Here is a 20,996-nt window from a genome sequence, read left to right on the forward strand (position 1 = left end):
GGAATACCCAGGCCCTAGCATGTAAAGGTGACCTTCCCAGGCTCCTGGGTCCGTGGGCTGTTTGGCCAGTCCAGGTTCTCGTCTAGCCCCTTCAGAGCTAGAGAGGCTTGCCCATGTGCGTGCTGCCTGGCTGCCCAGAAACTTCCCCGCAGCTTCTCGACATTAGCCTCTTGAACTCTGCACCGTCCCTTGCTGCGGCACAGTAAATGGCCGGCCTTCTCAAAAGCTCTCCATCCCCAGTCAGGTCCCTGCTCTAGTGACGCCTCAGCCTGCCCAAGCATAGCGCTGGCCCCCAGCGTTTAGGCAGCTGCTCGGCTACTCCTGCCAGACATGGCGCTAATGCTGCTTTCTGGCAGGACACCCGCGCTGCTGTTTTCTGTCACCCTGAAAGCGGGGGACAGACATGCGGGGAGTCAGCAGCGGTGTCTTCTTTACCTCTGGGCAACCACGCGGCCCACTGGCCAAAGCCAAGCATGTGTGGTCATCAGCAAGCTCTCAGACGGCCAAGAGCCCATTCTCACTGTTCTTTTCCCAAGTCAAAACCTTTTGAAAATGGTTAGGAATCATGAGACAGCTTCAAGGGCTGTTTTCCAGAAGTGCACGAATGGTGCCCCCACGGTGGCCCGTGCATGGGAGCGCAGCACTCAGATGGGCCAGGCCCACCTTTAAAAGAAACTCACACAAACACCGGCCCTTAGTACCCTCCCAAAAGAGCATCCCGCTGCTTCCCGTGACACCGCGCAGGTCTGTGTGGCCAGGGACCCAGGCACAGACACACCTTGGGCTCCTTGGGAGCTGAGGGCTCCCTGCCCTCCAGTGAATGGCTTCATCTCTGCTCCACAGAGCCCCTGGGCGGTGAGGCAGTCTCGGCCCCCGTGTCAGTCAGAGGGACAGAGATAAGGCCCACACTGGTGGCCTGGTGTGATTAGTTAGCAAGAAATGGGGTTGGGGGCTTCTGATCGCCTGTCTCTGGGGGCTGCGCTGCTGCTGCACTCTGTGCCGCCTCTGTCGTGTGCCTGTGAGCATCCAGCCTGTCCGTGCTGTTCTCATTGCGGCCCTAGAGACCCAGCAATTACAGTTAGCGCTCTCGAGGGCCTCCAACCAGTAGCCAGAACTTGATGCAGTTTTGCCCGGGGTCGGGGAGACCAGGGTCTTGGCTGACAGCCCCTCTCTGACCATTGCAGGCTACCACCTTCTCTGACGACTCTGCATAGTAGCCATCGAGGAACTGGGCCGGGAATACCGGCTTAAAAATCCATATGTGTTTCTGGGTGAATGATTTTAACACATGTGCTGTCCAAGGAAGCAGCTGGTCTTTAAAGCTTATTCAGTGTTTGTGTAGGAAGAATTTTCACCCTTAACTTTAAATATTCTAAAGCCATCCAATCCAACTAAACCCTGAAAGACCGACTAGCTGTATGCTCACTGTGAACGAAAGCACGAAGGAGGGAAGATGAGGGCCTCGGACAGGCCGAGGGCTGGGAGCCACAGCCCCAGGACTCCTGCAGCCGTGCTGTGCGGCAATGAGAGGAGGCCGACGGCTTCCAGTGGGAGCTGCCCGGGAGAAGGAATACCCAGTTAGCCGTGGATAACAGTTAAGACCATTGGCCCAGTCGCAGCCAGTCTGTTTGAGTGAAGGCCAGACTGTTTGAAAACATTGGGGTATCTCAGACAGGCCCATCAGTTACTGTGGGGGCTTAGACCAGGACACCCAAGTGTGGTGATTTGATTTCTTACCCTTTCTTGAATCCAGGTGCAAGAAGACTGAGCAAGTAGCATAGATAGGGAGGGAGGAGTTCCCCACCCCGCTTTGCATTTGGAATGTAACCTGGCCGTTCTCCATCCTCTTCTGGCTTTTTAAAAATCACTGAAAAGCCTTATCCCTACTTTGGAAGAGATGTGGCAAGGGGTTTAGATAGAAGTGTGCCTCCATGCACAGAACAGCTACATGTACGCCTTCGCAGCAGTGACACAGTCCCCCGCCCCTTTGGTCAGAGCACTCTGCTAAGCCAGGCCTGGGTTTCTCAACCAACCTGTGGAATGGTTGGACCCATCTTAGGGTCCCATCTTAGGGGTACCTCTGTCCCTCCCCTAAACCAATGTGTAGGTAATAATCCAGCCTGCATCGTAACACGGCATGGACAAGGGTGGAGAGCGGCTCTGCTGTGTATCTCTCTTCAGTTAGTTAATTAGCGCCCTTGTTTGTACTCCTTGAAAGAGGAAGAAGGAAGGTGCAGGCTGGAAGAGAAGAGATCATGTAGCCTAATCTGATTTCCTCAGTGGATGCCAGGCGAAGGTGGCCAGCTGGTTAGTGGCGGGGCCTTGGCCACCGGGATACCTGTCATTCACAGGATGGTGTCGGCTCCTTCCGAGAGCCAAGAAAGACACATTTATGAAAGGCCCGGTTTGATGCTGAAAGCTTCTTGCTGTGTAACTCAAACCAGACCCAGCCAGCCTCCGTACGTTTACTCTCTCCTTGCTCCCTCTGGTCAGTCCTGCCTAGCCGTGATTTGTGAAGGCCCGGGATCGGCTATTTTGAATTCCAATGCTGCTGCTTCCCACCCACAGTACAGACTTTCCATGGATTCAGAACAATAACCCCAATAAGGTGTAAACTCTCTTTCCCAAATGCTCCGGTAGCATAAAATGCCCAGTAGCATCAGTGAGCATCTGCAGACAGCCATCGGATAGCCCTGCTGGCTCCGTGCTCAGTGTCAGGGAGTGTGCTGTCTGACCAGGGAGCCTCGAGGGTCTGGGCTGCTGGCTTCGTGATAAACAGAACACCCATTGCAGGAGTAAAGAAAAAAATCCATGGAGTCCCTTTTGCATCTTACAGGCCACGTGCGAGCGAGGGTTTGCAGCCATGGAAGAAACGCACCAGAAGAAGATTGAGGACCTGCAGAGGCAGCACCAGCGGGAGCTGGAAAAGCTTCGAGAGGAGAAGGATCGTCTCCTAGCCGAGGAGACGGCAGCCACTATCTCAGGTGGGAGTCGGGCTGGGCGGCCACTCTCACCCCAAGGACAGGATGGCGGCAGGCTTCCCTAGCTGACCGCACAGTTCGGCCGTGAGCCGTCTTGGAGCTGCCTCTTGGCTGAGGTTGCAGCTTGGTTGTCCAAGGCTAGCCTGTGACAGATCCTTCCAAGGGAGAGACTGCTTTCAGGAACCCTCTGAGAGCTTGCGAGCCCGGGCCCGTCACCCCCAGCTACACCTGAAGGGCTGTCCCCAGCCACACTAGTCCCGTCAGTGCCATTGCCCTCGGACCACGTAAGACCATTTCCGCCTGTGGTGCCGAGAACATCAGCACAGCGTTGCTACCGCTCCTGCCTGGTGACAGACTTGGCTGCCGAGCCGACACGCTCTGCCCCTAGCAAGCCTGGTGCTGTTGGTTGGGTATTACCCTCCCTTTCTGTGATGGTGCTTTATGGTGTTGGCATTTCGGGGTGAAGAACAAAACCTACTAGCCTGAAAGCTTGCTTGTTTTATAAACTTGTGTGTGATTTTAACGTTGACATTTATTTCATCAGTTTGGCTTGCTTCCAACATTTAAAAAAAAAATGTACCTGCATCCCTTTTGTGGTGGGAGTTCCCCGGGAATTCCTTGGCTGGTGTCTGCTGAAATTCGGTCTGGGGGAGGCCAGCCTGACCACTCGTGGACTTCGCATTAACAATGGGCAGACATGCCGTCCTGTTCTTGCTTCCCCTGCAACCCCACCTCGAGCCTCTCGTGCTGATGGCCACATCCTTGCCTACAGCCATTGAAGCCATGAAGAATGCCCACCGGGAGGAGATGGAGCGCGAGTTGGAGAAGAGCCAGAGGTCCCAGATCAGCAGCATCAACTCCGACATCGAGGCCCTACGACGACAGTACCTGTGAGTCAGCTTCCTGGCCACAGGAGGCAGCCCTTGCAGGCCAGGCTGGAAGGAAGCCCTGTGGGTGGGAAACGGGACCTTTCCTGTGTCTTCCTAAGAGCCACAAAGACATGGGTCTCAAGGGTGGGCAGTGGTGGAGGCCTGAGGGTTCTGAGGCAGCTCCGAGCCGCCCTTCCCGAGGGGCTGAGCACCATCCCAGAATCGTCTTTGGTTCTACAAGTGGAAGAACCAGTCTTTTCCAAGGGGTCCAGGGTGACCGAGAACAACGTCATGAGGCTTTGATTTTCTGAGCGTGGATAGAGCCTGGTCCTGGCTTATCAGACACAGGGCATCTCAGAAGTTAGTGTTGAAAACAGATCACAAGTGTGACTTCTCTCCGGGCATCATGGGGATTCTGTGTGTGGGACCATTAAGCTCCTTGAAAGAGGTGCAGGTTGGGGCGCCTGGGTGACTCAGTGAATTAAGCCACTGCCTTCGGCTCAGGACATGATCTCAGGGTCCTGGGATCGAGCCCCGCATCGGGCTCTCTGCTCAACAGGAAGCCTGTTTCCCTCTCTGCGTCTGCATCTGCCTTCTATTCTGCCTACTTGTGCGCTCTCTCTCTGTCAAATAAATAAAATCTTAGAAAAAAAAGAGAGAGATGCAGGGAAGGATGTAGGAGAGAGTCTGTAAACCTACAGTACTTCGAGGTTTTCTCTTTTTTAGCTGGGTCCAAATTTGCTGCGACCATGGAATGCACGGGACCTGCCCTCTGCTCAGCTCTTTGCTTTGTGTCTCATCGTTCCTCAAGTTTCGTGATAGGGACTCGCAGGGCCTTTTAGATGCCTGGCCCAGGGCTGCAGGCAGAGGGGTGAGCCATGCCTTCTCCCCAGGGAGGAGTTGCAATCAGTGCAGCGGGAGCTGGAGGTCCTTTCGGAGCAGTACTCCCAGAAGTGCCTGGAGAACGCCCACCTGGCCCAGGCGCTGGAGGCCGAGCGCCAGGCCCTGCGGCAGTGCCAGCGTGAGAACCAGGAGCTCAACGCCCACAATCAGGTGAGCCTGTGCCCGGGGGCGCTGTGCCGGAGTGGGGGGCTGGGCCTCACCTGAGGCGGCCCTGGGTCGGAGTGGCCGCTCCATCTGCAGGCATCTCCCTGATGTCTGACGTTGCCCAGAACGGTGACAGAAACTCACTGCAGATGGGGGAGCTCGTGAACGAGCTGTTTAAATTTTGACTCCTTTGGGCTCTAGCCCTTCTGGGATCTCTGAAATGTCTCCTGAGCATTTCTGGGTTTCTGCTTCATCACTGCAGGGCAGGGCCTGAGAGGGAGAGGGTGGGTCGTTGCACCTGGTCCAGACCTCCTGTCCCCAAGGCTGGGACCATGTTTAAACGTCCCCTGGTCAAAACCATACACTATTCACATTTTTTTGGGTCAGATCATTCTCTTAAAATTTGCCTGTTCTTAAGAGAATTGGGGTGCATTTAAAATCCTGATGAGGGGAAAGACTCGAGGTAGGTTTAGTTTGATAAAAGCTTCTCTGGCTTAGCACTTGGACCACCGTGTGCATGACCCACCAGCTCATCCTCCCCTGGCACTGAGTACATGGACATGTTGGCCAGCTGCAGGTTCAAGGCCTCTGGGCCCACACTCACCCCGGATGAGGGCGCTCTGGCAGGACTGGTTCCCAGTAGTCCCTGCAGTGGCCTAATGACCATGTATCAGTTGGAAACAAGGTACAGAAAGGGAGTGGAGAAGGTGCCAAGAGGGCCCAACCCTACAGAAACTCAAGTTGGACAAGCCGTGACGTGCATGGATGCTAGTTATGGTCACAAAAAGGTAGTGAGGATTATGGAACTTGGTGTACACTATTCTACAAACACAGAGCGCATGTGAACAGCGGTCGCAGAGTTGTCTGTCACAGGCAGTGGCCACCTTGCCCATGACCTCAGTGTGCATCAGCCCTGCCCATGGCCCCTCTACTCACACCTGTCCGCCTCTTTCATGAGAAACCGGCCTCTCCGGCTTGTGTGGTGTTAGTGCTGCCTCTAGGCGGCTCTGTGAAGCCTCCGTCCTTGCTGTGTTGCTGTCCCGCAGGAGCTGAACAACCGCCTGGCTGCGGAGATCGCACGGTTACGGACGCTGCTGACCGGGGACGCGGGCGGAGAGGCTGCTGGCTCCCCGCTCACACAGGGCAAGGATGCCTATGAGTTAGAGGTACTGCTCGGAGCCCCTTCAGCCTGCTCTGAACCGCACATGCCCCAAGTGGGGACCAAGAGGTGGCCTCAGCTTATTGGGGTCATGGCAGGGATGTGCACTGGAGACAGCAAGAAGGATGTGGAAGGATGCAAATCCCCCAGGCAGCAAAAGAGAGTAGCTGCCAGGCATTGTGGGTGCACGGCAGGAGTGGGGTCCCTTCAGGAGGAGGCCACAGGGTGCTCTATCCCCATATCCACAGTTCCTGCCTCACCACAGAAGCAAAACATTTATTAGCCCTGCGAGCACCACAGCTGCTCACAGTCCTGAGCGCCGTGTTACTCAGGGGCAGCAAGGTTTATTTTAAGTCAGAATGATTGATTCTTATGTCTTTCTATAAAAGCACTTAGATTTTTCCCTATTTAATTCGCATTTTATCGTGAACATCTGCTCAGTGATGTGAGAGAGGCTGAGTGAGTCCGACAGTTTGAGCAGGATGCTTTCCTAGGCCCCAGCCCAGCACTCACTGTGGCCCCAAGGGCTGAGGAATAGGGTGCTCGGGTCCAGGAGGAATAGCAGTGGTTTCTTGCTGTTTCTGTATATGATGGGCCACCTGTTAGCAACAGTCAGTGTATTTGCTGGCATTTGTGGTTGCATGTCCCTGGGGAGGGGGTGGGTTCCCTGCTCAGTCCTCATGCCCTCATCTTTGCTTTCAAGACTCTGGAAGTCCCTTTGCTCCTAATGTCAGCCCCTAATTCCTGTTATTCTAGGTCTTACTGCGGGTCAAGGAGTCAGAAATACAGTACCTGAAGCAGGAGATCAGCTCTCTCAAGGATGAGCTACAGACGGCATTGCGGGTAATGGTGCCTCCCAGTGGGAGACAGGTCTGAGGATGGGCTCGGGGCTCCAGAGCTCACAGAGGCCCTGGTGCGCTCAAACTGTAGGCTTTTCTGGAGCAGATTTCATTCTTATGGGGAATGTGATTTCAAAATTCAGCTCAAATTAAAATACCAGCCTGTCAGCAGGTGTAGTAAAACTGAGGTCTCATCATGTCCCTGTCCTCCGTGCCTCCTCTGGGCTTTGGCAGGGACCGAGACAAATGTAGTCCTGGAATGTGAGAGCTTGGCGAAGCCCAGCTGCCTCCACCAGGGCATTCTTGGAGGCAGGGAGGAGATGATGGCAGCCCTGGTGGCCATTCAATCACTTAGGAAGTCCAAGACAGGGGGGGCCGTCTGGCTGGCTCTGTCGGTTAAGCATCTGCCTTCAGCTCAGATCATGATACCAGAGTCCTGGCATTGAGCCCCTCGTCGGGCTCCCTGCTCAGTTGGGAGTCTGCCTCTCCCTCTGCGTCTGCCTCTCCCCCCAGCTCACGCTCACATGTTCTCTCTCTCTCTCAAATAAGTAAATAAAATCTTAGAAAAAAAAAAAAAAGGAAATCCGAGACAGAGGGGGTTTTCCAAGAGGTCTGCGGTGGGTCAGGGCCATGCCTGTGTTTGCCAGAGCTCCTGGGGATGCTCGCCTCGCATCTGACAGAGACTCTGGGCTGTGCCTGTTTCACTTCATACTGAGTGTTGCCTCTGGAAGACGGACGTCTGCCTGCCTCCTGGCTGCAGATTGCAGCCTTCAGTCATTCTGCAGCGTGTTCCCACCCCGGGGAGATGGACTGCCTAACCTGGCCCTAACCTCTTCTTGCTTCTGCCCTTATCCCCAAGGACAAGAAGTATGCTAGTGACAAGTACAAGGACATCTACACAGAGCTCAGTATTGTGAGGGCAAAGGCCGACTGTGATATCAGCAGGTTGAAAGAGCAGCTGAAAGCAGCAACGGAAGCACTGGGTGAAAAATCCCCGGAAAACACCCCCGTGTCAGGATACGGTGAGTTCCAGACTGTTTCTGCTCAGCCAGCCAGGGGTTAGTGACTGCGGTGGTGCTGGCAGGTAGGTAGGCACAAGGTCTCTTGAGTAGCCGTTGGAGGACGAGCCGGCTGTCTTTCTGGAATCAGGCGATACCCGAGCACCACTCAGAATCAAACTATAGACACTCTGGAAGCTAGATCGTCAGCTGACAACAGTGGCTGCTCCTGAGGGGGACCCCAGGGTGGCCTGGGCCACGGAGAGAGGAAGGCTTAGCATTTTCGGGGTGAGTGCGGAGGTCCTGGAGCTGCCAGTTGACCTTCTGAAGAACGAGTGCAAGGAAATGTGTGAACAAGGAAACTTGCTGCAGATGGAGGCCGGTGGCTTCAGGACACCGTGAAATACCAGCTGTTCTTAAGAGAAACCAGGTAGAGGTTTCTGTTTGGATGTGGAAAGAGATCGGTAGCTATACAAAGTAGAAGCCCCGCCCCAGCAGGACACATGGCATGGGGGGACCCAGTGTACATTGGATTAGAAGCCGTTTTTAAGAAGTCCGAAGGACTTTACCCCAAACTGAGTGGTGGTTGTCTCCGGGGGAGTGGATTACGACTCTCACTCTTCTGCTTTATGACACTGCTGGGTCGCCAGGAGGAGCGGGGCCAGTAAATAAGTAATGGGGCAGTGGGTCTGTGCAGCAGTCCCAGACAGAGGGTCCTAACCCACGCCCGCCTGCCCCGTGCCGTGCCGTGCAGACACAGGCGGCAGGAGCCTGGTGTGGGGCCACACGCGTGCCTTCTGGCCGATCCGGTGCTTTGCATGCTCCCAGAAGGAGCTAGTGTGTTTTATGGTCATTGGCTTGTTTTCTCTTAACGTTGTTTAAGGAAATCCCATAGGTGTGTGGTGGTAACAGTAAGCCTGGGAGGTGTTTAAACATTCTGTCTGATTCCACAGGTTTTATAAAATGAAAGTAATGGATCTGGGCGCCTGGGTGGCTTAGTGGGTTAAGCCACTGCCTTCGGCTCAGGTCATGATCTCAGGGTCCTGGGATCGAGGCCCGCATCGGGCTCTCTGCTCAGCAGGGAGCCTGCTTCCTCCTCTCTCTCTGCCTGCCTCTCTGCCTGCTTGTGATCTCTATCTGTCAAATAAATAAATAAATAAAATCTTTAAAAAAAAAAAAAAAAAAAAAAGAAAGTAATGGATCTATTTGTCCCTTCAGATATAATGAAATCTAAAAGCAACCCTGACTTCTTAAAGAAAGACAGATCCTGTGTCAGCCGGCAACTCCGAAACATCAGATCCAAGGTGAGTCTGGGGTGCAGCCCCAGGATGTGTGGGGCTCTCGGACGTTAGAGAGGAGCCAGAGTCAGAGCTCACCACGGGCTGCAACAGGGGGTCCCCGGTCCCAGAACTCCTCTGGCTCCACATGCCTACCTTCTGGGCCAGTTCTGGTGGCTTCGAGCGCTGTGTCTCCTTCATGCCAAAGTGGAACTGACTTCTGACAGTGACGGTTGAGGGGCCAGGCCTACACAAGAAAGAAGCAGGGCTTGGAGTGAATTCGACTTTGGACCTCCGAGGCCAGATTTTTCCCCCAGACCCCCCTGGGCCTGTCTCCCTCTGTCTGTACTTCTTCACGTGGCCCTCGCTTAATCCTGATGCCGCCTACCTTCCAGAGAGGAAGCAGCCTACACCTCCTCTCCCAGCCACAGCGTAGTGCCCCCCCAGCGTGTCCCCTGCCTGCTGCGCGCCTCTCTGCGGGAAGGACGGGCGGAGGGTGGGAGTGATGAGCATGTTGCATTTAGGATTTATTGTGTGTGTGTCTTATTTTTTGCTCTTTCCTCTGACAGTCCGTAATTGAGCAGGTCTCATGGGATAACTGAAACGAGCCCGCTTCCAGGTCCCCTGTCGTGTAGGTAAACCACCTCTCACCACCCACCCACTGCCACCCTCGAGGGGGCGGCTGCCTGCATGCACGGCTCACACCTCCACAGCAAGCTCCTGTGTCATTGTTCCTTTATCTGCTCCGGCACGCACATACACCGTCCTGGTCAGTCTCTGTAACCTGTTCTGGGGACTTCACTGGCCTTTTAACCTCTTACCAGAGTTGACCCTTTGCTGAGGGGAGCTCCCCGCAGCTTGACAGGTGGCCCATTGCGGCAGCATCTCGGGTAGGCGTGGGCCTGTGAGCAGCCCCCGGCACTGGTCAGCGTGTGTGACGATTGATCTGTGCATTCCACGTTCTCTGGGGAAACCCGTCTTGCCCTCTGTCAGGAGTGGCGCTGACAGAGACCCAGCAGCCACTGACAAGCAGAGTGTCCCATCACTCAGAACCCCCACCGACTCAGTTCACAGGCCAAGGCAGGACAGAACCTGGGTTTCAGGGAGCCGGTGCCTTGTGGGCATAGGCGGGAAAGCGGCTCAGCAGAGTGAGAGGACTTGTTGGGACTGGGGCTGAAGGGTTATCGGCAACTTTTTTGGTTTTTGTTGGAACAAAACAAAAGCTTCTCTCTGGGTGCCATGGGTGGCAGAGGTATAAAGAAAGGAGGCAGGGGTACCGAGGTGCTGGCTGAGAAATGAGAAATATTAGCCTGTTGGCAAACACGCAGGAGGATGGTGGGCCCCAGCCCGGAGCGCCCCAGTCCCCACACCAGGCCGTGCGCCCAGGTGCACAGCCGCTCCCTCCAGAGCGTGCTTCCGGCCAAGCTGACTTCATCTCATGCTCTGACGAGAAGGTTAAGGGCAGCAGGAAGAACCCCAGGACTGGGCTCTGCTCCTGGAACATGGGACACTGTCATGAGCTCAGGGCCACACAGCACGGCTCATCTTGTTTAAGTGCCTACGGCTCACTCAGGTGGGAGCCGCGGGCCAACATCCTCTGGCTAAGGGGCACGAGCCCAGTGGCTTGGGTGACATGGGTTTGCTTTAGGAAGACTTCTAAGAAAATCTCAAGTATCTTGAATCTAGTCGGTTTGGCTTATATTTGTTCTTCTATAGCCACAAATCATTAGAACCAAATGTGGCTTAGGCTTGATTGTAAATTTGGTTTGGGCTTTTTCTGTAAACATGAAAAACATTCTAGTTAGTAAAAGTAGAACTTGTTCTTTGCTTTATAGTTTTCTTATCAAAGATTCTGTTTTCTATTTGAGGTTGAACTGTAGCTGTTGTAAGTTCACTGTTAGTGATTTAGGCCTTGTGCCCATGCCTCTAAATGACAGTCAGTAAAAAACTTCTGCTCTCTCCCTTCTGGAAACCCTTGCGGCAATGCGGCTGCCCCGGCAAGACAGATGTGTGTGTGTTTATCCAACTGGGTGTGTCCCGAGTTCCTGTGGGGGATTAAAAATACACAAGATTCTGGACAAAGGGGCAGAAAATCAGTGAAAAGACCTTTATCAATAAGGGCCTTCTTAGGGGCTGTGCTGGGGAAACCTTTTATGCCAGCTAGGGAAGAGCTAATGTCAACGTAGAAAGTGGGGAAACTGTCAGGCACACCCACAGAGGTCTGACTGGGCCTCTGGGGCAGCCTCAGACTGTCAGAGGTGCCAGGCCCCGGACAGGAGTGGGAAGAAGCCCAGGAGTGGGGTTTTCCAGATGTCTCCGAGTACACGTTGAGCTTGGCCGAGTTTCCAGTGTGTTGGTGGGCAAGCACATTCCCGCTGGTGCGTGTAGAAAGAAGGGACCTTGCAGCGTTCTTGGGACTCACATTGTGATGCCAAGCGAGGCTGGACCTGTTCGCAGTGTCAGCGGGCGCTCACACTCACACATGGCTGTCCTTTCCCTGACCGTGTTTGGAGTTCCCTGCCGCCACCGCCACAGGAAGACTGGGGAATGAAGTTGCCCAGAAACCGAACCTGTCATTGGTGCTGTTCGATATGGGATCTTATGCATACTGTCTTCCGTCCTTTACAACGTTCTGTTTCTATATCCTGGCTCACTCAGAAGGCTAGAAATCTCAGCGCCCATTAAGGCAGGCTCTGCTTAAGAGCTTCATGGCTTTTCTGGTATTGAGACCAGAGCAAACCTTTCCCCATGGGTTCTCATGAAGGCCCCTGTCTGGTAGTATGAGTAGGGGGTCACAGAGGCGCTTGTTGGGGGGATCGGCTGTGTGGGAGGAACGAGTCCAGGGAGCCACGGTGTACCCAGGGACCCTCATCTGGATGCACAGGGCCATTGTGGGGCTCCATTCTTCCCACCCTTACAGCTCTAGTGTATGTGGTATGTGGCACTGGGCGCACAGCTTGGGCTGCCCCTCATCACCCTACTACCCGGCTACAGTCGTGAGCACAGCAGGGACTCTGACAGGGCATGGGGGGGAGCACATGCCAGGCAGGACATTCGCCATCCTTTGAACAGGTAGGACAGAGTGGTGTGGCACCGGACAGGCCTGCCTGTGTGCCCGGCACTTCGGTGTGGGGCCTCCCACATCGTGGCCATGCATGCCCAGCACGTGTCTGAGATGACCTGCTGTGCACAGGGCAGCTTGGTCTGAAGCACTTGGGAGAAGACCCAAGAGCATCTGAGACAATTACGTGCATTAAGGGAATTTCAGGTTTCAGGTTCAGAATGGGACATTGATTTGCCCCCATCCCCTACCTATTGAGCCCACCGAGTAGCAAGCTTTAACAGTGACCCTAACCAATTGCTTACATAGATGTCCATCTGGACCAGTGGGTTTCAGAAAGGTTAGCCATAGAATCCTTTATTTAAAAAAAAAAAAAAAAAAAAAAAAAAAAAAAAAAAAAACTGGCTTTATTCATTTACACACATAACAGCTCCACAGTATAAAAAGCAAGCAGAGCTGTTCTCTGTGACGTTGAGGGGAAGCCCCTTGCAGGCGGCCGGGTCCCACAGGCCCCACTCACGGGCTTTGACGCATCAGGCCAACCCACATTGGGAGCTCCGAGGAGCGTATCATGGCTAGAAATAGCGGGCTGGGCGCTCCAGGCCCATGGGAGCAGCCTGGTGCCCTGATTCAGGGGTGAAGCTGGTGTGGTCATTGGGGGCCTGTACCCAGGTCAGCTCTAGCCCGTGCCAGCCCCAGGAACTGGCCATCTGAGGCTGGAGTTGAGACTTGCCGCGGAGATCCTGTGGCCGCTAAGACACCAATCCTATCCCAGCCAGTGCTGGAGTCTCCCCAGCCATGCTCCGAGGAGATCTTCCTGCCCTCACTGAGAGAGCAGATCTTTGGCAAAGCCTCTAAGAGTAAAGCGGGACATAGTTTGTCCCCCTGGTAGCAAAGTGTCACTCATCCTGGAACCCACAGATTTAAACTTTGCTGAGGTCACACATGAAGAGACTATTGGCTTCATATTCTGAAAATCGTAGTAAATATGTTGACGTGTTTCCAGGTCCCCAGTAACCGTGAATCCTGCCGGGCTATTGCTCAGGGAGTGCCAGGAGCAGGCCTGAGGGGGCAGGCGCTGCCAGGGTGGGGGCAGCCCGGGGAGAAGGGCTCCACAGCCACACGCCGCCAGCCACGGCCTGCGACGTCTGCAGGCTGCGTCCCGATGCTCAGCGTCATGGTCACGGAGGAAGTAGAGGTGGACAGGACCCCCACCCCCCACCCCCCGACCCCCACAGGGAGAAGGATGTGAACGGGTGGATTTCTAGTTCTTGGCACAGCTTTTGCCCCTGGCTGAACCGATCTGGTCGCTGCTTGTCTGAAGAGCCCTAAGCTCAGAACTCAGCTGCTTACACACGTGGTCTGTTTCTCTGGGTTTTTCCTTTCTCATCCAGATAACACCATCTCACAGGGGACGGCTCTCTCCTTAGCATGCCCCACTAATCTCTCAAGGAGCCCCTCCTGTCCCACCCCGCACCCCGGCACCTGCACCTCTGCCTGACTGCAGCCGCGCCCATGGTGCTGGCCGGGCGGTTAACGGTCTCTCTCTCTCTTGCTCTCATCTCCACCCAGAGTCTGAAGGAAGGCCTGACGGTGCAAGAACGCTTGAAGCTCTTTGAATCCAGGGACTTGAAGAAAGACTAGCCGCGTCCCGTTCCACTTGAACACACACCCCTCCCAGCCTGCGGCAGCACTACCCAAGCGCTGCTTTTTGTCTGTACCTTTATTTTTTATTATTATTATTATTGTTGTTATGTTGTCATCATTAACTGTGGGTATGGATGCATGAGAGACTGGTCCATGGGTTGTTCACACCGTTCCCTGCTGTGTTGATTCCAGCTTCCTACGTCTTTGTCAAAGCTTTTTTTCCATGGTATTCTCAAACTAGCCAAGCAGCGGGGGCCAGGAGGGCCGTCCGCTCCCGGCCAGGGTCTGCGCAGAGCCCCCGCCCGCCGCTGTCCACCGCACTCACTGTCAGTATTAAGGCCCAGCAGCCTGTCGATAAGCTAGCTCGTTCCGCCGGGTGCAGGGTGCGGAGTCGGCGAGGGCGGCTCTCGCCGGGCTGTGTGTGGGCCCCACAGGGAGAGAGCAGGGCATCAGGTGGCCGCGCCAACCACTCGCGTGCCTTGGGGAGGAGCTGGAGGAGCAGGTGGGGGGCGTGGCCCGGAACCTGCAATTCACTGCCTCTGGCTTGGGAGGACAGCACTTTGTACTCGTCCCACTACTTCAGCTTAGAGCCACACCCCAGGTCATCGTGGGGAACCTTTCACGACCTGGAAAATGTCGAAAGCAGCCATTCCTATTTTTGTTTGTTTTTTATTAAATCTTGCACAAAATCCCGTCCCCTCTCATTCCTTCCTACGCTCGTTGCTTTCTTGGTCACTGGCAGCCCTGCTCTCTCCGTAAAGACTTGGGAGTGTTGCCCTGCGGCCCCAGGGTTTCAGACGGAGCTTGCAAACAGTGATGAACTCAGTCCTTGAGGGGGAAGCCTGCTCAGGTGCTGAGCCTTTCTGAAAGAAACCTCCACGTTGCTTTTGAGAAGGTTGAGTGAAGACCCCTATGTTAAGTCAAGAAGAAAGTAGAGAGGATGTTGGAATCAGATAAAAACTGCCCTTATTACCTGTTTTTAACTCTAACCTGAGCTCTGAAAAGTTCTCTTGCAGCATTCAGAGAGCCCAGAGTAAACGTAAACCAAGAGACTTGCTTTTTCTACTAGTTGGAGTGAGACCTTGGAACTGTCAGGAAATGCTACAGTGGTTCTCAGGAGTCTCCTGCCCCGGGATTTCCGTCACGGCCCCAGGAAGACCAGCAATCTTGTTAAGACAAGAGCCCAGGCAAACGGCAGCAGTGCCGAGGCCTTCAGGGTGGGCAAGAAGCATCTGCAGAGTGAGCGGGGGTCCTATTCTGGTCTCGCTGTGTCAGCGCTTCTGTTAGGTCTGCGGGCCCTGGAAAAGGCACTGTGCCCTATCTCTAGATTCAGTTAAGGCCAGGGTCACCCAGGAAAGCCCTGGCAGGGCCTGGGGCATGCCCTCTTCTCACTGGAATAATCTCTGAGCTCTCCCTGGCACCGAGCCTTTCCCTCAGCAGCTTCCAGCTTCCACACCTGTCACTCCTTGGCTGCTTTTCTCCCATGTTTTCAAAAGCAAGAGAATATTAGGTCTGGTTTTTTCATTCTGCTGCTCAGACATTGCTCCCTGCACCACCCCCCTGGAGATTGGTGGTACTTTTAGAAAGGACCATGATTTTGTGTGTGTGCCTCTCAGAATGGGAGCATAGGGAAGGGATGCTCAGCCCCGGGGCCCATTCCCCAAAATGCTGTATAATGTGTGTGTTCTCGCAGCAGAACAGACAGACAGGTGTGCTGCCCCACAGGATCTGATGGGACAGGGGCTGCGTCGGCTGGCCTCTCTGCCGGCTCCTGCTGCCCTGGGTACTCTGCTCTCCTCCAAGCAGCCCCGTCCCTGCCTCCGGCCCTCCCACCTTCCTGGCAGGGTCACTGTGCCGAGTCAGCCTGTGGCTACAGCGCTCTGACCAGGTCAGAGAGCGCCATATGCGCTCATCTTCATCCTTTCCTCTCGGGGTTCACCCTCCAAATTCTGGGAACATGAGTGCAGCATGTGGAGGTCAAAGGCAGAGACAGGGAAACCCTCCTTTCACCGCAGCCTCTGAAGGCTCCTCCTCCTCGCCCCAGAGACAAGAAGTTACAGTCCTGGGGCTGCTACCCTCTGGAGGTTACCAGGAAGCGGTCTAGAAATGGGGGTACTCTGGCTCCTCTCCAACAAGAGGCTGCTCCCGCCACAGCCTCCAGAAGAAGCCCCGAGCCGAGCCTGGTCTTGCCGAGCGTCGCACAGTGACCATGGCTGTCGGACTAAGACCTGGGACAAGCTGCCTGCTGAGGGGCCTATCTTCTGTCTGGAGGGAGCAGGCAGAACAGAACAAAGAGGGGTTTCAGTGAGCACCTGTGTGTCGCACCCCAGTCCCCACTCCGCCCTGCAGACCCCCAAGTCCCCCAGGAAGAATTTAGCCACCAGGTTCCAGAGAAAACAGTACAGTTGAGGAGGTGGAGTTGGTTTCTGTGCTGGTGGAGGAGGGTCCTTTGGGGGCTGCAGATGGGGTCATGTGAGTGATTGTCAGGGGCACTCCCACTGCCCCTGGGGTGGTCCTCACAGCGGGAGTGTCCCCCTGCCCTGGGGGCAGGGGGGGTGACATGAGAATAGGGATTGAGTCTGTGCAGTCATGTTTTCTTTCCTGGTCACTGGCTCATCTATAACCTGCTGGCCCCTGCAAGTCAGCCCTGCCAGACACACGCAGGGGGAGACTGCTCCGCTGCACAGCTCTCAGGAAGGCAGACAGATGTTTCCGTGCGCACACGGACGCACACGGGGCCATGCCCTGCTGCTCGGGCTCCTTCGGCGGCGCCGGTCCGGGGGTGAGAGCCAGCCTTCCAGGCCCAGTGGCTGTCTGTGGCCCCTGTCGGCACCATGGCAGTGGCTACGGGAGGTGGCAGACGGAGCACGCCGCCCTTGGAAATGGAGGCTTGTGCCATTAGGCATCAAAATGGGTCGGAATTTGAGGGAGGAAGCCGGGGCCGTCCTGGGGCAACAGGTGGAGGCCACAGTGGGGATGTATGCTTTGTCAGGAGCCCAGACCAGAGGCCTCTCCCTGGGACTCCAGCAAGTAGAGAGGCCGAGGACAAGGGAAGTCTGTCACCCGCTCACTGGCTAACAGTGAGCCGGTAGGGTCTCAGGAGGGCAAGGCTGGGAAAGGGGGAATTGCGGTGTGTAACAGAACTGTGACCCTCCAAGTCTGCCTGAAGGGGAGGCTGACAGATGAGGCCAGGAGACAAATCCGATGGCACAAGAAGAACCTCTTTAGAGATCTCGTTAATACTCTGGAACACTGACTGCTGGCCTGAGGATGGAACGTGACCCCTTTTGTCACTGCTGCCTGGTGCTCCCCTTGGCAAGTCTGTTTTTCAGCTCATCCCGGGCCTGAGGCAGCGCATGAGGCTGCCCCCGCTGGGCCTGTGGCTCAGGGCCTACCCCTGGACCCCCTCTCCGTGGCCATAAAATGACAGCTGTACAGGGCCCCACGTGCTTGCTGGCTAACCCCCCAGGGCTGTTCCCCACTCCCCTGAGCCAGCCGGCAGGGAACTTCTCCAGAAGGTTCCTCCCTCTTACCCATGCTGGGAACTTCCCCGGCTCCTGGCTCCTTGGGCTGCCTCAGGCTGCAGGCTCCGGGCGGGGACAGCTCTCCTCTCCCCTCCTCAGTACCCACTAGCCAGCTTCATGGCTGACCTCACGCCCGAGTTCAGAGGCGGTTCTCCAGGGACTCAAAGCCATTTTCAGTTAGAGTGGAAGGACTGTAAGCCATCAGCCCGTGCTCCTAATGTAAGAGGATTCCTGGAAGGAAGTTTCCTCCTCATTGTTCTAAAGAAGCTTGGAATTTTTAACACTTTCCATTCTAGACACAATTTTAGAAAGCCAGAAAACTAAAACCGAATTCAGTGCCCTCCCCCCACCCCCCACCCCCACCCCCTGCTTTTATCACCAAGAAAGCCTGGATTGGTGGGTATTTTCAGAGGTTCACAAAGGACAGGGAAGTATGTACAGTATTCCACTTAGCAGGAATTAGATACTGAAAAGAAAACAGCTTGGCATGCTCACCGGAAGCTTCAGCTGTCCAGAAGCTTCAGTCGTGTGGAATCCCTCCCACCTGAACACACCAAAACTGCGCCATGGCTGTGTTTTCTGTTAGGCGTCTGCTGGGTCACTGGGTCTGAACCTCTGTCCCGGCGCCCGGCCCCACAGCCCCGCCCTTCCCACCAGCTGGGAAACCGGCTGGTGCAAAGGCTTCTGAAAGTTCCAGTGTTGGCACACTGCTCTCTTCCTCTTCCATCTTGGGCCCCTCTGCCTCGGGTCCCTGTTGAGAGAGGAGGCCCTAGGCATCCAGCTAGCCCACCAGCGACTGGGAAGGAGCACTAGTGGGTCTGCCACACGCTTCCCACCTGGGACTTTCTCCGGCCTTTCCCTACCACCAGATCCCTAAAAGGTGTGTGCTTAGACGTTGCACGTCTGATCCTAGGAAAGGTCTTTTTACCTACCTGAGATCGGGCCAAAAGCTAAAGTCCTTGAGTGTTCTCAGCACCGAGTAGGACACTGGCCACGTCCCTTCTTCTGTGGCCACGTCCGCCCGGTCCTCAGAGTGCTGTTAGGACGTGGGGCCCGTTGAAGCTGGGAACGGTGTGCTCTGGTCACAAGCCCAGATGCACTCTTAGCCAGCTCATGCTTTCCTCAGTTGAAGACTGAAGCTGAGAATCCCGCTGCAGTGAGTCTGGTGAAACCACTGCTTTGGGATCCTTTGCTAGGAAGCCATGACCCACACGCAGAGTGGAAACGAACAGTATCGCTGTTTCCCAAGGGGTCTGCTGGGAGAGACCCCGCCTCATTCTTGTGCCCTTTGGAGAACGAGTTGCAAGTATTCTTGGTTCTTTGTAAAGGGAAGAGGGCTCCCGTCTCCGAGTGTTTCAGCAGAGTAGGAGGAATCCATCAGCCCCCCACCCCCAGTGTAGGGAGCCAGGACAGCCGCTCAGATGCAGCCCAGGCCCTTGTCCTCTCCGTGTCTACATGGGCTTTGGGAAGAGAAGCCGCTGTGCGCTCTGTGTGGACGCCAGCCTCTCTGTATTGACAAGCAGCTGTGTTTATTTTGTTTAAAATAACCTGTATATTATCCAGAGTGAGCAGTGTAAATATTACTCGGAAGTTACCGCAGGGGTTTTTGTGTGTGTGACAAAGTTTGTGTGGGTTTAAAAAAATAAAATCCTATGCAGACCTCCCTTTGTAAGCTAGGGCGGATGGCTTTGAGTACAACCTTGAACTCCACCCAACATATAAGGAAATGTTTTCATGACTGATATATCTTTTTAAAAGCTGTGGCCACTTCACGGGGGGGTTGTAAAGAGCATATGACTGTCTCTGGGATGACAGCAGGCCTGCCTCCGTGCCTGCTGGCCGTGCAAGAACGCCGCGATGCTCACTGCCAGAGCACTCCGAGCCCTGCAGGGAGAGCAGCGTGGGGAAGAACCTGGTGGGGCCATCTTCCCCGCCCGGGCCAGGCTCGTGGACATCCTGGAGGGAGACGTCATTTCGAGCACAGTTGTGGCAGGACTGGCCTGAATGGGTGACCTGGGAACTCTTGCCGGTCTGGGCATCTGCATCTCCTCAGCTCCTAGGTTCTGTGGTGGGACGGCGTCAAAGCACAAACCTGGCCACGCTGTCACTTTACTGCAGGCATCCGTGGCCATGTATGGTCACAGCATCTGAGAACTGGATCATCTGGTACTCAGGCTGAGCCAGGAGGGCGTGCAGGGGGAGGCACACAGTCCGTGGCGGCCAGTCGGGGGTAGACTTCCCAGGACACAGTTGGAACACCGCAAAGGAGCGGAGTTCTGGAAAGGCAGTGGTCACCAGCACAGTGCACCTGTCCCCCTGTCACTTGTCCCAGGCCTCTGTCTTTGCCCTTTGCACTAGTAACATACATTGCAATTTTGTTTCATAGCAAGCTAGGAATAGGTCATATAAAGAACACTAAAGTCATTATTGTGTCACATTTCTATCACAAAACCAATTAAAGTGGATTTTAGGATTTACCTTTAGTATTAACGACTTATCTACTGATTGATTGTTAGGACTTAAAACCAGTTAAGTGATAAGAATTCATGTGGTTTTCCTAAGTAATATTTATAAAATGTAAAGTTTCTAAGTGACTCCTCAACAACTGTAATTCTTTAACTTTTCTCACTACTAGACTCTTCTATTGGCGTGAATGTCTCAGGTCAGCTGTTAGGGACGCGACGCAGAGCCGTGGGGGGAGCTGACACAGGGACAGAGTGGAGTGTGGGCACGCTGTTTTCTGCTGTGACGAGTCAGGACATAATCCACAGCGTTGGTTTCTGCCACAGCGAATTTTTTCAGCCATCGGGTGATATTCCAACCCAAAGCGTGTATGATTATTCTAACGGGTGTTTAATTTCTGTACTAACGCTAAATGATATTGTTCACCAAACCCAAAGTGCCGTGCAGGGGTGCGCAGAGGCCCGGGGAGCGCGGGCGAGCCCTTCATGCCGGCCTGCAGGTGCGGCAGGGCCCGGGGCTGGGGGGCATCCGGTGGGCTGCGCCTTCCTCCCCAACAGATGAGCCTGGCCAGCCGAGCCACCCGCCCTCTGGGACAATTCAAGACGGTGATGGTGTTGTTGCGGCTCTTTTTTTAATTAACAGAGTTTCTGAACGACTGTTTGCTACAATTTGAAGTGTTACTTTGTCAGAATATTTATTCCTTTGTGTGACATGCTAGATTCCCACGGATGTCGCTGATCATTTCTACTTTGTAAATATTACCTAACTTTACATAAACTATATCATAATAAACTATTTTTGCATCACCCTTTGCATGCTGTGAATGAGGTTTTGTGTAGTGCAGAGACATGCAACCTATGCATTGAGGTCAACATTGTCAACATTCAGAAAGTGGTCCATAGCCTGGAGACGTCTACTGGAGTTTTGCTTTTACTTTTTATCATTCTGCTTATTTTATTTTTTAAAGATTTTATTTATTTATTTGACAGAGATCACAAGTAGAGAGGCAGGCAGAGAGAGAGGAGGAAGCAGGCTCCCCGCTGAGCAGAGAGCCCAACGTAGACCTCAATCCCAGGACCCCGAGATCCTGACCTGAGCCGAAGGCAGAGGCTTAACTCAGTTAACCACCCA

At 54.6% G+C, this 20,996-nt stretch overlaps 1 protein-coding gene across 7 annotated transcripts in view; it reads left to right on the forward strand.

The window, feature by feature from the left end:
- The window catches only part of LOC122906847 (myosin phosphatase Rho interacting protein), a 145,192-nt gene extending 124,516 nt beyond the window's left edge, over positions 1 to 20,676 (forward strand). For 4 of the 7 annotated variants that reach the window (XM_044249261.1, XM_044249262.1, XM_044249266.1 and 1 more), the window contains 8 exons: positions 2,837 to 2,984; positions 3,754 to 3,871; positions 4,744 to 4,903; positions 5,944 to 6,063; positions 6,813 to 6,899; positions 7,755 to 7,917; positions 9,112 to 9,197; positions 13,804 to 20,676. In XM_044249261.1, coding sequence (XP_044105196.1) covers positions 2,837 to 2,984; positions 3,754 to 3,871; positions 4,744 to 4,903; positions 5,944 to 6,063; positions 6,813 to 6,899; positions 7,755 to 7,917; positions 9,112 to 9,197; positions 13,804 to 13,875 — 954 coding nt within the window. In that variant the 3' untranslated portion in view covers positions 13,876 to 20,676. Of the gene's footprint in view, positions 1 to 2,836; positions 2,985 to 3,753; positions 3,872 to 4,743; positions 4,904 to 5,943; positions 6,064 to 6,812; positions 6,900 to 7,754; positions 7,918 to 9,111; positions 9,198 to 9,739; positions 9,806 to 13,803 lie in introns of all 7 variants that reach the window. The other 3 variants (XM_044249263.1, XM_044249267.1, XM_044249264.1) reach the window with 2 other exon arrangements.
- The last annotated feature ends 320 nt before the right edge of the window (positions 20,677 to 20,996 follow it).

Source organism: Neovison vison, chromosome 5, assembly GCF_020171115.1.
Source record: "Neovison vison isolate M4711 chromosome 5, ASM_NN_V1, whole genome shotgun sequence".
NCBI classification, from domain to species: domain Eukaryota; kingdom Metazoa; phylum Chordata; class Mammalia; order Carnivora; family Mustelidae; genus Neogale; species Neogale vison.